This window comes from Passer montanus, unplaced genomic scaffold (assembly GCF_014805655.1).
Source record: "Passer montanus isolate IOZ18808 unplaced genomic scaffold, ASM1480565v1 scaffold20, whole genome shotgun sequence".
NCBI classification, from domain to species: Eukaryota; Metazoa; Chordata; class Aves; order Passeriformes; family Passeridae; genus Passer; species Passer montanus.
The window spans coordinates 4,111,475-4,126,197 of record NW_024366592.1 but is presented as its reverse complement, the minus strand read 5'-3'; the positions used below and the strand labels follow the sequence as shown (position 1 = coordinate 4,126,197).

Here is a 14,723-nt window from a genome sequence, read left to right as displayed (position 1 = left end):
GCTTTTAATCTGAGCAAAGTGTATTGTGTGAAAATTATTATTTGTTTCATCATTGTCTTAATGTTTGCCCGGCTTGAACATCTTTCCTCATTGCCTACAAATGTCTGAAGTTGATTGTTTTTTAGATACAGATGCCTTGTGTTGAAAATCTGACTTGTACCTGCCTTAAAGTGGCTCTGTGCCTTCAAGACGACTCCTGGGCCACCTTTCTGTTGGAGCTGGGGGATATACAAATTCTCCCTTGTGTTTTATAAATACATTGTCTTCCTACAAGAGCTCTCTTCTGTCTGTGTGTTCACTTGCACCTGCGTCACTGTGCAGCAGGAATAGAATCCAGGTGTGCTCCTCTTGTCTTCATTAGCTGAAAGCACAGGCAGTACCAGAGAGATCACTCAGCCCAAGCCAGCAAGAGCTCTGCAGCAAGGGGTGAGTGGGAGATGCAGTGGGCAAGGTTAGCCCTGCTTCAGTCCCCTCCAGATCTGTGGAAAATGGGATGGCAACAAAACAATTCTCCTCCTGTCTATATGGGTTTATCATATGAAACAAGGTGGAAACAGTGGACAAATACACATTACAGCAAAGCTTGCATGATGTGATGAGAGAATGTGGAAAACACCACTGTGTTTTGCTCTCCTGGCAAGCAGAGGACAGTTCCTGGAGAAGACCACAGGTGGGAGCCTAGACCTTTGCAAATGGGAGGTCAGCTCTTTCACAGCAACTGCTTATTTGAATTCAGTTTTGGCCTGTCTTCATTTCAACTGTGCCTTCTTAGAGTATAAAAAGCTTGGCAGCTATGGGAGTCACACAGAAAGAGTGGAAGAGGCAGCCAAGTTTGCTAATGAGTATGATTTCACTATAACAAGAAATTATTAATATGAAAGGAGATGGAGAGAAAGTATTCCAGTGTGCTGCCAGCCTTTGCTAGCCTGGGATGAGTGGCAGGGAGCCCCCTCTGCTCATGCAGGCCTCATGTGCTGCCATACCCGATCCAGTAGCTCTCTGAAACAATGATAAAATTAAGATCTGGCAATGAAATTGCCCTCACTGCTTCTTTCCCAGCTGAACCTTTTCTATTTTTCCCTCTCTTTACATTCAGTCATCAATGCTAATTGCTTTGCCTCCTGCTCCATGAAGCAGTGAGTGTTGGGGTTTGGGGTCTTCATGCAGGATATGTAATTTTTTACTTTTCCACAAACCCAGCCAGTAGTGGCTGACAGTCCTTGGCTTGTGGTTTTGCTGTGCCTACAACTCATTCTGCCTCTGGAATGAAGCATTTTTCTAAAGGAGGCAGGATAACAGGCTTCCCAGAAACATCCACCCCTCCCTGCTGCCAGTCAAAGCAAAGACTGAGGACCAAGTTGAGCAGCAAACTCAGAGTCACCCAGACCTGTCATCCCCAAGAAGAAGCGGAGGACAAGTCTCTGCCTGCTTCACCTAACAGATCTCAGACTGTGCTCAGCTTTACCACTTCAGGTTCTGGTAAATACATAACTAGTATTTTCCACCCTACCCTTATTATGGAATTTTCCTTCAGCTCAAAAAAGTCACTGTGAGTTTCGGGTGCTGGGCTGCTGCTGGCCGGTGGCCTTACACACCAGTTGGTGGGCAAGATCATTCACACCCTCTCAAAAAAAGCACCACGTGTGACTGACACAAATTTGGTTTGTAAAGACAAATACAAATGAAATCTGTATCTCAGAGTCAGACACTCCCAGTAGCTCCTGAAGACTGATGTGAGGATGCTTTTGTGGCATTTCTGTCTCAGGGGTGGCAAGGATATTCAAAATGAGAAGTGCATATTAAACTCTGATTCTGCAGTAGAATGGAAAAATCATTTAATCAAAAGAACATGTAATTATTCAAATAGGCTTACATAAGGCTATTAAAATACCATTTTTCAGCATGACCATTGAGTTAAAAAATTTAGGATTGAAAATTTTTACTCTTTCGTAAAAATCTTGAAACTCATTAATTCAAAGGATTTTTTTCTTACAGAAACAAATGGTTCTAATACAAGAGAATTACCAGAGCTGTCATTATAAACCAAATACATTTAGAAACATTTATATTAGTGATAAGAATAAATCATAATAGTGATTTTTAAAATAAAATAATAAGCTATTCAACTGTAATTTTTCATTGCAGCAATAAGTCTAGGCTGTGTCCTTATGTATAATGTTTCTTCATTTTCTATTAAATATTGTCAGGCTATTCTGACATAATTCCTGATTGGTCACTGATGATAACATCAGACCACAATAAGTATTTTCTGTCCTTGTTAATATTCCAGGGCTGGAAATATCTGATTGTTTTCTTAACTATGTTACATTTAATTTTAAACAACTAGGAAAACATCTGAACTGGTTCTGGCTATCTTCATGTACACACACCATTCTATCCTCCTAGGAAAACTTATTTTTTAGTTTGAGAAATCCATTCCAACATGTGGGAGGTAAACTATTACATAGAATTGCTTTAAGGACATCAACTTATGTTTGAGACAAAAAAAGCTGGACTTATTTATTTAGCCTACAAAGTAATTCATTCAGTCTTCTCTATCAAATGAGCTAATATATGTGAAGCAGGCAGCTAAAATAAGAAAAGAGATTTACAGAACTGTACTTTCAAAATGTATACCTGCTGCTGTTCCTGCACTTTTCTCTTGCAAAGTTTGTTCTAGGTTGGAAAGACAATATTCCTGCCCCTCAGAACTGCAAAAGCATTACAGCAAGGGGCCAGTATGCTATGATGCACACAGAGTTTTGAAGTTTAACCCAGTTTTATGAATTCGTCCATGGGCTCCTGCTGAGGTCAGTGGAAACGTGGAGGAGAGCTGCTCTGCTCAGGTCCTGCAGGGAAGAGAAGAAACACTGGTAAGGTCACCTCAGGCTCCTCTGTGTGCATGGCCAGAGAGGAGCAGGCACAGCCACTGCCGGACACCACAACTGCCCCTACACATATGGGGTGCTGCTCTTCAGCACTCACCCCTCTCTGCATCCCAAACCAGCAATCCCAATCCCAGAAATCTTTCTGTAGAGGCTTTTGGCCTTTGCATCAGTCCTCACCATAGCATGTGTCTGTTGAGCTTTCTTGTTGGCTGTTGCCCTGGTGTGTGGCATTTAAACTGTGTTTACATTTTGCAGGTCGTGTAAACAAGAAATGTTAATTTTGCTTCTTGAGCTAAAGTGCTTTTGGTTTAAGAACATGTCATTCCCTCACTGACGTGACATGGAAACCCAGCCATTTGGATGAATTGTTATTTACAGGGCTTCCTTGAAAACGAGCATTAGGTGCTTAAAACAGTCCCTGCCAAACTACACTGGCTGTTGTAAAGAACTCTTCTCCCCACTGCCTTGCCCAGCATGTTCCTTTTCCTCTGCTCAGATGGTGCTGCTGTCTTGGGATTCCTCCCAGAACACACCTAGTTTTCTTCCCCAGCATTAGCTCCCATCCACAACTGCTGTTGATATCTAGCATGAGCTCTGCAGCCTCCCAAAAACCACTTGCTGCTGATAAACCCCAGCAGCTGGGATGTTTGGTGTTCTTGCTTTAGAGACCAAGTGAGGAGAGCTGCTCCTCCTCTGAGAGAATTTGTTCAATGGCTGCAGGTTTTTGTGGGACAGCAACGTGCCTCTGGAAGGGCTTTGTTAATTTGTCAACATCACCTTGCAGAGATGTTTTCTGAGACTGAGAGCCCTCCCAGGTGCTGGCAGTGATGGGAGCTCACCCTTTCTTACCTGCGTCCATTGCCCCATTAGTTAATAAGGTCCAAAATTCCTGCCAGGGTAGAGGCCAGTCTTCTGCACCCCGAAGGCTGTGATGAAGATGTTGAGGATGACTGTGATGAAGATGAGAGCTGTGGCAGCGTTGTTGAGTATATTGAGGCGGGGTTGCTTTGCAATATCATTCAGGTTCAAACGAGCTGTGCCATACAATGCAAAAAGAAAAAGGGGTTTGCAGGCTGACTCCAAGTCAGCTCCTGCAAGCTTCCCCTGCCTGATAAATGTTCATGGTGCCCCTGAGTGCTGAGGCCACAAAGCAGAGGGAGTAGTTACAGGAATGCTACAGGAGTCACAGCTTGCTCCAGGATGACATAGAAGGCTAGAGCAGAGTAAAAAAATCTTGTTTTGATTTTTTGGCAAAATTCTTTGTTTTGCCGTGGAGGTGCCGTGGTCCTGCAATGGGTCAACCCTAAACAGGGAAGTTACTGCTGCACACTAGCCACACGCATGCCATGGTCCCCCCAGCACTGCCTGGCCATGGGACATGGTGAGGACAGGCTGTGGGACAGAGGGAACAAGGACAGCAATGCTCTGCTTGCACTGGGAGGCCAGTTCCTCCCTGACACCCAGACCTGACCTATGTGGTGACACAGCTATCAGCCCTGGGTACATGGATGGGGTTAGTCCTGGCTGATGGACATGGATGCCTTCAGACACAGCAATACCCTGGTTACCAGGGCTGTCTGGCCAATAAGCCATGCAAACAGCAGCCATGCTGTGGTCACTTGACCCCTTTCTCCTCCCAGCTGGCTCCAGCCATCACAGCTGCCACCAGGAAAGGCTGTGGTGTGTATGACAGGGGAAGGAACATGTCACAGATTTTTCAAAGCCCCCAATCCTCTGTCCCCCATAAAAACCCCTGTAGGATATTCAAGAAAACGCAGAATTTTGCAGGTTTTTAATACTGGGGATCTGTTGGAGACTGAAATACAGCAACTCCTGTATCAGATGGAGCACTGAGCAAGCACCAGCAAACTAATGCTGATGTTAATGTACTGTCTGTAGGGCACTAGGAAAACTGTGGGATTGGTTAAATGTGAGGTAAATATAGGGAATACCTCTGCCAAAATTGTTCTGCTAAGTCCCAGATGAAGTAAAATGTAAAATACAGCTAAAATGTAGTGTCTGCAAGAGCTGCATGAAGGAGCACATAAGAGTAGGGGCAGCAAGAGGCCCATCTTGGCCAAATCGCACTCTTTCACTGGAACAGGGGCTCAGCAGTGGGAAAGTGAAGGAAGAGTTGTGCTCAGAGATGTGCAAACGAGAAACAACCCACCCACAAGTAATACTGACCACCCTCACCCACATCCAGCCCTGGATGGAGCCAGAGGGGAATGGTTTGGAGAAAAAGAAGCTTCTCCCTTCCACGCCCACGCCAGCCCATCTGCAGGGTGCACACGCCTTGGTGGCCACCTTACCAGTGATGATAAGGAGAATCCCGATCATCACCTGGAAGAAGAGGGAGATGCTGATGAGCACGATGAGGGTGGCGTAGTACTGGAAGGACGTGCCCTGCTCCAGCACAGCTTTGAGCTGGGTGACGTTGGCCATGAACAGCGCCACGTCCAGCATGCTCTCTGCCACGCTCTTCTTGGTCGCGTAGTGGTTGATGTTCATCGGCCCGTGGATCCGGAGGTGAGGGTTCATGCCCTGGGGAGACAGGAGGAATCACTAAACCAACAGACACGTGTGTCCAGTGGAATGCTGTCTTCTCCCTGGGGTTTATCTAGAAAGCCTGGGAAGGAGTCAAAGTTGCATGTTTTTAAAAGTGTTGAGAGTACCCAGTTTCCCCTCACAGTTGCCTCGCGGTATTAATAGGCACAAGATGCTTGCTGTGATCAAGAGCTCAACAAGGTTAAAAAAAAATAAATTATATTTTTATGAAAAACAAGCCTCTCCAGAATTACAATAATATAGATTATCCAAAAGCCAGGGATTTTGCAAGCAATATTAAATTCTCTTCCTTCAGGACATAGACAAGACTCAAACTTACAGGGGATTAGAGACAGATCTTCTCTTTGGGTTGGGTGTTGTGTTTAATATCATTACCAATGATCTGGATAAGAGGATGGAGTGCACCCTCAGTTTGCAGGCAACACCAGGCTGGGTGGCAGTGTTGACCTGCTGGGGAGTAGAAAGGCTCTGCAGAGGGATCTGCAGGGGCTGGATCAAGGGGCTGAGGCCAGTTGTGTGAGGTTGAGCAAGATAAAGAGCTGGGTCCTGCACCTGGGTCACAACTCCATGAAGCACTACACACTTGGGGAAGAGAGGGTGGAAGGTTGCCTGGTGGAAAAGGACCTGGAGATGCCAGCTGAACACGAGCCATCAGTGTGCCTGGGTGGCCAAGAAGGCAAATGACATCCTGGCCTGTATCAGAAGCAGTGTGGCCAGCAGGACCAGGGAAGGGATCGCCCCCCTGTACTGGGCACTGGTGAGGCTGCACCTCAAATCCTGGGTTCAGTTTTTGTCCCTTTCCAGTCCAAGAAGGACACTGAGCTGCTGGAGCAAGTCCAGAGATGGGCAGTGGAGCTGGTGAAGGGTCTGCAAAGTCAAATGAGGAACAGCTGGTTGGGGTTTTTTTAATGTGATAGCTCAAAGCGTTTAGTTCTTACAGTGTCTGACAGTGACATTCCTGTGGTTACGTGGTTCCTTTGCAAAGCCTTTCTTGCTCTGGAAGGTGGAAGGTGAAAGATACTGGAAGGAAGTAAAAGTAGAAGTCTAAAGAACTGGTAAAAACTCCAAGGCCATGTGTAGGTATTTGAGACTTAAATATTACAGTGTGGTGTTAGGGGCAGAATAGAGGCATTTTGAGGAGAGGAGGCCAGCAAAAGGTCATGTTCTGTGAATGCATTTAAAAAACCTGTCTTGAGGAACTGCTCCCCCTTAGATGGCTTAAAAACATGTGATCCTGTCGGAACAGAGAGGAACTAATACCAAATTGTGCAGGGTTGGTGATTTGATCCCTCTCATGTGCTGTTTTCCTTATTCCTGAAGAATCAGCCCCCCTCCTTGCAGCATCACAAGGCTGAGCATTGATAGTTTATCTCTGTGTAATGATGAGTTAAGGGTTTGAGAACAAGGGCGCTGTACAAACAGGGCAGAGCTGCTGTTAAATGAGTGACTGGTACCAGGAGGCTGAGACATCTGTTTGTGGCTGCTTACGTGGAGAAAAATAAAGCAAGTCAGGAGCTCTTGTTGAATAAAAACACATCCTTCTTTTGAGCTGCCTTTATGCTCCTTTACCTGGAGTGTGAAGTGGGGCAGAGTTGCAATGTCCTGAGCTCTATGTCCCAGATGATCAGGCAATGAAAATAGCTTTGACATGGACTTTTCTCACATGGGTGAGTGTGATGGCATGCTCCCATCTGGAACATGAAAACACAGGCAGGTGCTTCTCCCCTGTGTGGAGCAGCTGGAACTGGAAGACCTTCACAATGGAAAAGGTGTGACTCCAGATTCAAAGTTCTGTCAGTCTAGGCAGATCCAGAAGGATCTGCAAAAGGATGGTGGAAGTTGGACACTAAACTTGAATCTGGGTAGCTGAAGATTTGTGATGGGCAGCCCCCAAACTCCCACCTGGCTACAGCCTCCTCTCAGGCAGTTGTACGGAGCTTTAAGGTCCCTCCTGAGCCTCCTCTTATCCAGGCTGAGCAGCCCCAGCTCCCTCAGCCACTCCTCATCAGATTTGTGCTCTAGTCCCTTCACCAGTTTCATGGCCCTTCTCTTGACACACTCCAGCACATGGCACATGACTCCTTATGATGCAAGGAAAAGTTACAGAGATCCAGGGTTTTCATGGATTTGGCCCTCAGTGTTCCATCTAGTCCAGCAGCTAAGAATGGAAGCCTTATGTCTCAAATGAGAGGCTTAAACAAACCAGGAGTCTTCAGAGAGCTGGCATTTGGCTTAATGCTGGAGGAGGGATTTGCTTGGGAATTCCAGTGCCATAACTGTCACCCGTGAACCACTGTTTGTGGGGTGTGAATGCATGGCTGTGACACTCTTTTTGAGCTGCCAGAATGTACACAAAGCTTTCCAAAGACCATCTCTGCTTTTGTTTTCTTCAAAATTCAGTCCTATAAACTCCTGCAGCTCAGGAACTTGGGTTCCCCTGGAGGAGGATTGCCCAGGCAACTATGAGAGGTTATGTGGTATCACTGAGGAGATTCAATGATTCCCTTTTGGCAAACAGAGCCTTAAGTGGAGTCACAGGACATACCTGAAGGCTCACCAAAGTGATTTATGCCACCAGTCTAGAGCTGGTGACTTTCGAGTCACTTTGAAAGGATTCCCCTTAGGAAAGTGGAGATCATTGCCTTTTCTTCTCTGTAATGTATCAAAGAGCTGCATCTGGCAGTCAGACACCAAGCCCATCCTGAAAGCGTGGCTGCAGAGCCAGCACATCTGCTGGAAACAGCACTTTTGTCCCCAGAGGGGCTCTGTCACTATTGCCCACTTACTAAGAGCAGGGAAATTAGGACCTGAACAATTCCATCCCAATCATACAACAGTGCTGGATGAACTGCTGTTGGAGCTGCTTTCCTGTGTCCCATTTCTGGATGTTTTATCTTTTCCTTTGAGGCAGCCTCTCTCCCTGCAAGGACCCTGCTGGCTTCAGCCTGATCCCAGGCAAATCCCCTTTCCTTTTTCTCTTGTGTAAACATGGCACAGCAATACAGATCCCCTCAGGGGCTGAGTGAGGCACCCATCTATGTTTTCTAAGTCAAAGGCTTAATTCCTACTCAAAAGTATGCACATATACACAGGTATTTAGCTCCCACTTCTATTTTTAATTTTTGTAGGAATTTTTATGGGAAAAAGGATCAATATCACTGCAGAAAAGTAATGGAATTTTAAAAATTTATTTTTCAACTTTCCCTCTGGTTTTGCTGTAGGGAGCTCTCAGGTTCTCAGGCCTGTGAAATTAGACTCTAGTACCAGAAGGTATGCTGAGCTCCACAACTGACTGAAACTACCTGAAAAATTTCCACTAAAATTAGTTTTCAAGAGAAATTCTTTGGGATTTTCATGCATTTATTTTTACAAGAAATAGCTACTCTCTTCTGTAAACTTTTGGAGGAGCTTCATCTAAATATTTCTTTCAAAGCTGGCAGATTTTGGGTCAAGAGGAGCACAAACCTTTTTGAAATTTTCTTGGACAATTTCTACAAAATCTACAGTTTACTTGTCACATATTAGGGGGAAAAGGAATTAGAGAGCAGATCTTATTGCAAATCTCTGTGTACTTTGTGGGGTTTGTGACCCTTTCCCCAGGGGAGAACAGCCTTAAAGAGGCAGTGGAACAGCATGAGGCTCCCAAGCATAAGAATGATAATCTTCGTGGAAGCACTCCGTCAGAGGGAGATATCTGAGTAGGAGCTGTATTATTGGCCATTCCTTCCAAGGGAAATGCTGGAGAATGCCAAAGAAAACAGACACAAATGTAGGCCACGCTCTCCGAGGGGTGAGCGCAGGGACGGCCACCACGGGGATCCTGGCCGTGAATAGCCAGCCACACACAGCATCAGGCACCAGGGAAAACCCAGGGAACGTTTCCCCAGCACTGGCCAGTCAGCAGCTTTAGAAATACTTTGTAAGCATTGGCTGATTGAGGTGAAAGCACACTGACAGTCACCATCATCTTGCAGAGCAGGAGAGGAGCACGGTCCCCTTTCTGTGGGACGAAAGCAGAGGGATTAAAGCCTGGCCCTCAATCAGTGCTTCTGCTTCTAAGGGCACAGTTATTACCTACTCCCCTTCACCAGGGAAGCTCACTCCTTGCAGCTCCTGAGCACTTCACCTGGGATGAAGGGAGCAAATTTTAACATTTTTAGCCTAAGTGCCCAGGCACAGAGAGCAGCAGCACCGGGCAGAGTAGCAGTGACCAGACACCTGATTGGGATTCCCTTGCAGAGTTTGGTGTGGCAGCTCATGGGTCTGTGCACAGCCACACGTGTGCAAGAGAAGAGACACCCAAGGGGCACTTTGGTCTGTACTAACTACACTGGGAACTTGGTGAGGCAAAGGCTGTTTTTTCTCCAGTTTGGCACAACAGCAAGTATCCTGGCTGCTTTCCATGAACAGAAGTAATAGTAAACCTCATTGTGGATACTGCAGGCAGAAGGAAAACTGAGTGTTCAGGGCCAGTCCCCCCTCCTCAGCCTCCGTGGAGGCTCTTGGCTAGTCCAGTTGTGTTTAGGGTTTTTTTCCTTTTAATGTAGCCATCTGTTCTGCTCACCGGGGGTCCTGTTTGGAGCCAAGCGTTGTGTTGCATTCAGTTCATACTGCGTAAATCCCAGAAAATAAATCAGACAGGCTTCCCTGATACCTCTCCCTCTGTATCAGACTGGTCCTGATGGAGATCTATCTCTGAGGTGTCTTTACACTTTTGTGACAGGTCACTGCTGAGTTTAACAGAGAGCCCATTGACACTAGCTGGATGAGAGTTCTCCAGCCAAAAAGTGACTTCCAGGAGCTGGGAGCCAGCGCCTCTTAGGAGTGAAAGCCTAGGCAGGTGGAAGGCACGGAGTCCGTGGACTTGACAAGCATTGTTCATGTTCTGTGGTCTACCAAACTTGGTCTTTTTATTTACTTTGTCTGCCTCCTGTGTTTCACCTCATCCCTACAAGCAAACCTGCTGAGGTCTCTTGGGCAGAGATGTCACACAGTGCAGCCCTGAACCCCCCATCCTCGAGTCAGGGCGTGCCAAAGGTGCCACTCAAGGATGAAGGCAGCGCTGGGTGACACTGCCAGCAGAGCCTGTCCAGCTTCCCCAGCTGACAGGGCGACATCAGCGCTCTCTGTTCCCACTGCAGCTCCCGGGATGAGGCAGGCAGGGCAGGAGGCTGCCAGCAGAGCCCAGCCCGCCTGGAGCTGCGGTGGGAGCGGGAGGGAAGCCGGGCAGTGCCCGGCGGGGAGCGGGGTGAGTCGGGGGCAGCGCAGCCCCGGGAGGGTCGGAGCTCTCCGTGCCCTTCCCGAGGCTGGCACTGGCATCGAGTGTGCATCCTCTGCTCCTCGTCCCTGCCTCTCTGTGCATCTCCTCTGCTCTTATCCATCCCGCAGACCCTCTCTGCCCGTCTGCGTTTTCAGTTCAGCTCTTTTCCTCTATTCTCTCCTTTCTCGCCCTGTGCCTTTTACCTTGTCTGTCTTTCACGTTTTTTTCATGCTATCGAGCTCCTCAGCTTCATTCACCTCCTCCCTGGGTTGCTGTCTCCTCGTTCTCCCCACTGCTCTCCCTCTTTGGCACCCTGTGCTGCTGTCTGGCAAGTTCCTTGAATCTGTTCACTCTGACGCCACTCAAGGCTTCCTATGCTACAGGGCAACATAAATTATGTATCACTCAAAGAGCTGTCTTACCAAATCTGTATTAAACTCCCTTGTTAAGTATATTTATGATACTGAATTGAAGGGATCCAGGAACCGACTGGCAGGCTGCAGGGCTGAGCTGGAATACAAGATAATTTTTTCTTTTCCAGTAGCTGGGAGGAGGACAAGGTGGGAAGGGTGGTGGCAGTGCTGGAGGAGCCTTCATCCATAGATCAGGAGCAGTTTGTGAGTTTGGGGCTCAAGAATTGAGCCAATTGCTTGGTACCAGCAATCACAATGTGCTGATGCACGATCTCTGATTGTTGAACAGAAGCAATTGGGTGTGTATGTGTATGGGGGGGACAGCTCTTTGAATATATGGAATTGGGAGTGCACTCAAAAGGATTAGTGGGAACAATTATTTCCAAAGTCAGGATATAGAAGCTGGAGCCTATTCAAGTCACTAGTGGTTTATCCCAGCGTTTTTGGGGAGGGAAAAAAAAAAAAAGAGGGCAGGGGAAGACTAAAAACAGCTTTAGAAGAAAAAATTCAAAGTAGGTTAGCAGAGAAAATGAGTTTATAAAAAATGGAAGAGCAGCTGGGAGGCACAACAGTAACTACTGCATTGTGCTTACAAAGCTAAACACGTTAAGATGAATAAATCTCTAAGCTGGATGGCTTATGGCCCAAAAATATTAAGAAAAGCTGGGTCTGATTGCAGGCTGCTGCCAGATCCAAAGAGCAAATGTGTTCATATAAATCATTTTAATTCAAAACATTCATAAAGCAAGGTCCTAAAACTGAAATCCTTCCAAGTCTCAGCGTGTTTGTATCCAATGTTGAGGGGTCAGGTTGATGTCTAAAACTGAGAGAACATAGTAACAGCTGTACTGGATCATACCAGAGGTCCAGTTCCCCTCTGACTGTGGTTTGTAGCAGATGTTTGAGGAGGTGAAAAGAAAAATTTTAGAATGTGACAAGCATATAGCAATGGTCCCTTGTGACCTGTAACTCTGTATTTAGAACTGTTCTGCCCTGGTCTGATGTTGCTTTTCATGTGAGGTAGCCCAAGGTGAATTTGTCATTTGCCATGTGGCTCAGGGCATCGTGGTTGCTCCTCTGGATTTCAGTTTTCCCTATCTGCAAATTAACAGGAATCCTGATATGGGTGATGTGTAGGGTAAGAGAGATGGGTAAGATCTCCTGGAGAAGTGCAGTGTGTTCCTGTGTTGTGAGCATAATCCACCTGGACTGAATTTGTCAGGGAAGCCCCTGAAGCTGATGAAATCAGGTAGGTGATGTTCTCATTCCCAGCATTTCCCAGGTAAACCTCACTCCAAGGCACTGGAGCTCGGGTTCATCTGCAGGTTTTGAGCTTCCCATGCCCCTGGCCACCCTTTGAGTGCCCCCACAGAAAGGAAGCTGTGTGAATCCAGGTGGGAAGAGGGAAGAACATGGCTGAGGGTTTTGACAGAGCTGACATCCATGAGCAGTGGGATTTGGGGGTTGTGGTCTCTGACATGCATGTGACACACACACCATGGACATGGATACATGGACATGGACACCACAGGCCATGGACACCTGGCACAGAGAGCTGCCTCATCTCCTTCTCAGGCATTCTCAAATGGGGACTAAGAGAGAGCTCATCTATGCAAGGCAGCTCTTGAACATGTAAGTGGTAGCTCTGAAAGGGTCTGCCAGTCTGGTGGGAAGCCTTCACAGGGTCAGAGTTACAAAGCAATGGAAATTGTGGGGGGACAGAATCTAAGAGACTAGAGATGGTGCAGAAGGCAATCTCACCCCTGAGGAGCTGCAGCTGGACTCAGCCCCAAAGATTAGGAACAGGGCTGTCCTTAACAGGCCACAGCTGTGTCCAATAAGGATGAGTGCTAGAAAAGAGTGGGTCAGCTGGTAGAGAAGAGAGTTGGAGTCTGCTGTGAAGAAGGAGGAGTTGGTGCTGTGAGGAGCTGCCCATGAGAACTCACTGAGAAGGTATGGAAGTTTTGCAATAAGATGACAACAGGACATCACTCAGTAAAACGCCTTAGAGGCCTCAAGGTGTTCCCTTCTAAGCAGCAGAGGTTGAGTTTTTGTCCCTCTGAGCCTGTAAGCAGGTCAAATGGTCAGTACCATGGCTCTTTGCTGCTCTCAGGAGGAATTTTCACTGTAGTTCGGGTCAAGAAGGAGTCGCCACAGTTGCAGAGGCAGGGGATGTGTCCCACAAAGAGGGGATGCTTCTATTTTCAGAATCAAGTGGCACCCAGACTCCTCATCACATCATGGGTGTCCTGTTATGTATGACAGGCAGAACACTTGCTTAGGAGCGCACAGGCAGCCTGCAACAGAGGTAACCCAGAATCTGATCCAGTTTTCTGGCAGATGCAGCACTGCCTCCCTTCCTTCAGGCTGCAGCTCCCTGAGTCCTTGCTCACAAAGTCCTTCCTTTGTTGGAACCAAAAAACTCCTACTCTGCTTCTTCCCTTCCAGTTTTCCTCTTACCTTTGGTGTCTTTTGTTTGTGGGGACACAGGCATTGTTTTGGGGGTGATTGTGCACAGGAAATGTTCAGGTTTCTCTGCAGGCTTGCTGCTCTTAACTGGAGTTACATGACTCTGAACCAGCAGGAAAATCTAGATGGGGTTTTGTGCCAGAACCTGTATTTTTGGCCATATGAGACAGAAAGGCAGACAAAACCTTGAGATGGAATTGCCTCCCATCAAAAGGCACATACAAAACAAGAAAAAGGCTTCTGGTTTGTAAAACTGATGTGAGAATAGATTAAGTTTTTTTAAGTGTGTGTGGGGGGGGGAATTGTTTAATTAGATAAATGGTTGGATGAAGCATATTAACTGGGTCACCAAGGTAGCCCTTCTTATGTCCAGAGCAAAAGAAAAATGCAACACAAACCCTTGGATACAGAAGGAAAATCTGAAATTAACAGATCCAGTGCTGTGTTGTTTTTTAAGTGTTTAATAATTTGAAGTCTGGGCCAAGGCCCTGCCCTAGGGTACAGTACAGTAAAGCCCATGGGAGAGGTTTAAGGTGGTTATGGAATGGAAGGTTTTCCCTGGTAATTAAAAATATTAAGTTTGGCTTCCCATTGTTTTCCTGGAGTTCTTTCAAGGGTGGGGTCATTCTGTTGTTTGAGTTTATAGCTTGCTATATTGACAGGATTCATAGGATGAGATTGTTTATGCTTTTTCTTCTCATTCTCCAGTCCAGAATGAGTGCTGTAAGAGATAGGTGTGCTAAGTTCAGGGCAGTGATTTAATGGGTTATAAAAATGGCCATTGATATATCAGTACTTTAAACATAAATTGTGAGTTACTGTTGGGCAGAGATATCTCCCACTTTAGAAAAATGGTACTGGGACTTCCCTGACTGAGTTCAGTGGAAGTTAAACAATTAAAACATTTATCTTTGTCCATCTCAGCCTAAGTTCACAATGTTAAATGAAACTATACTCAAAAAATGTGGCCCTGAAAGCATCACCTTTAAGATATTTTGTTATCCTGTGCCTCTGCTAATATACTAACAATTTCTTTTCCAGTGGATTATAAATTTGGATATAACTATCACTAAAAAGAGTTATATGCCTTCTAGACAGGCATTCTGGGTTAGGAGGTATTGTAAT

The 14,723-nt window shown here is 46.4% G+C and overlaps 1 protein-coding gene across 2 annotated transcripts in view; it reads right to left on the bottom strand.

The window, feature by feature from the left end:
• Positions 1–1,818: 1,818 nt before the first annotated feature.
• NINJ2 (ninjurin 2) overlaps positions 1,819–14,723 on the bottom strand; it is a 44,485-nt gene continuing 31,580 nt past the window's right edge. For both annotated transcript variants that reach the window (XM_039707846.1, XM_039707847.1), the window contains exons 2-4: positions 5,201–5,432; positions 3,738–3,922; positions 1,819–2,849 (exon numbers count right to left, since the gene is read on the bottom strand). In XM_039707846.1, the coding sequence (XP_039563780.1) occupies positions 3,759–3,922; positions 5,201–5,432 (396 nt within the window). In that variant the 3' untranslated portion in view covers positions 1,819–2,849; positions 3,738–3,758. The remainder of the gene's footprint in view (positions 2,850–3,737; positions 3,923–5,200; positions 5,433–14,723) is intronic.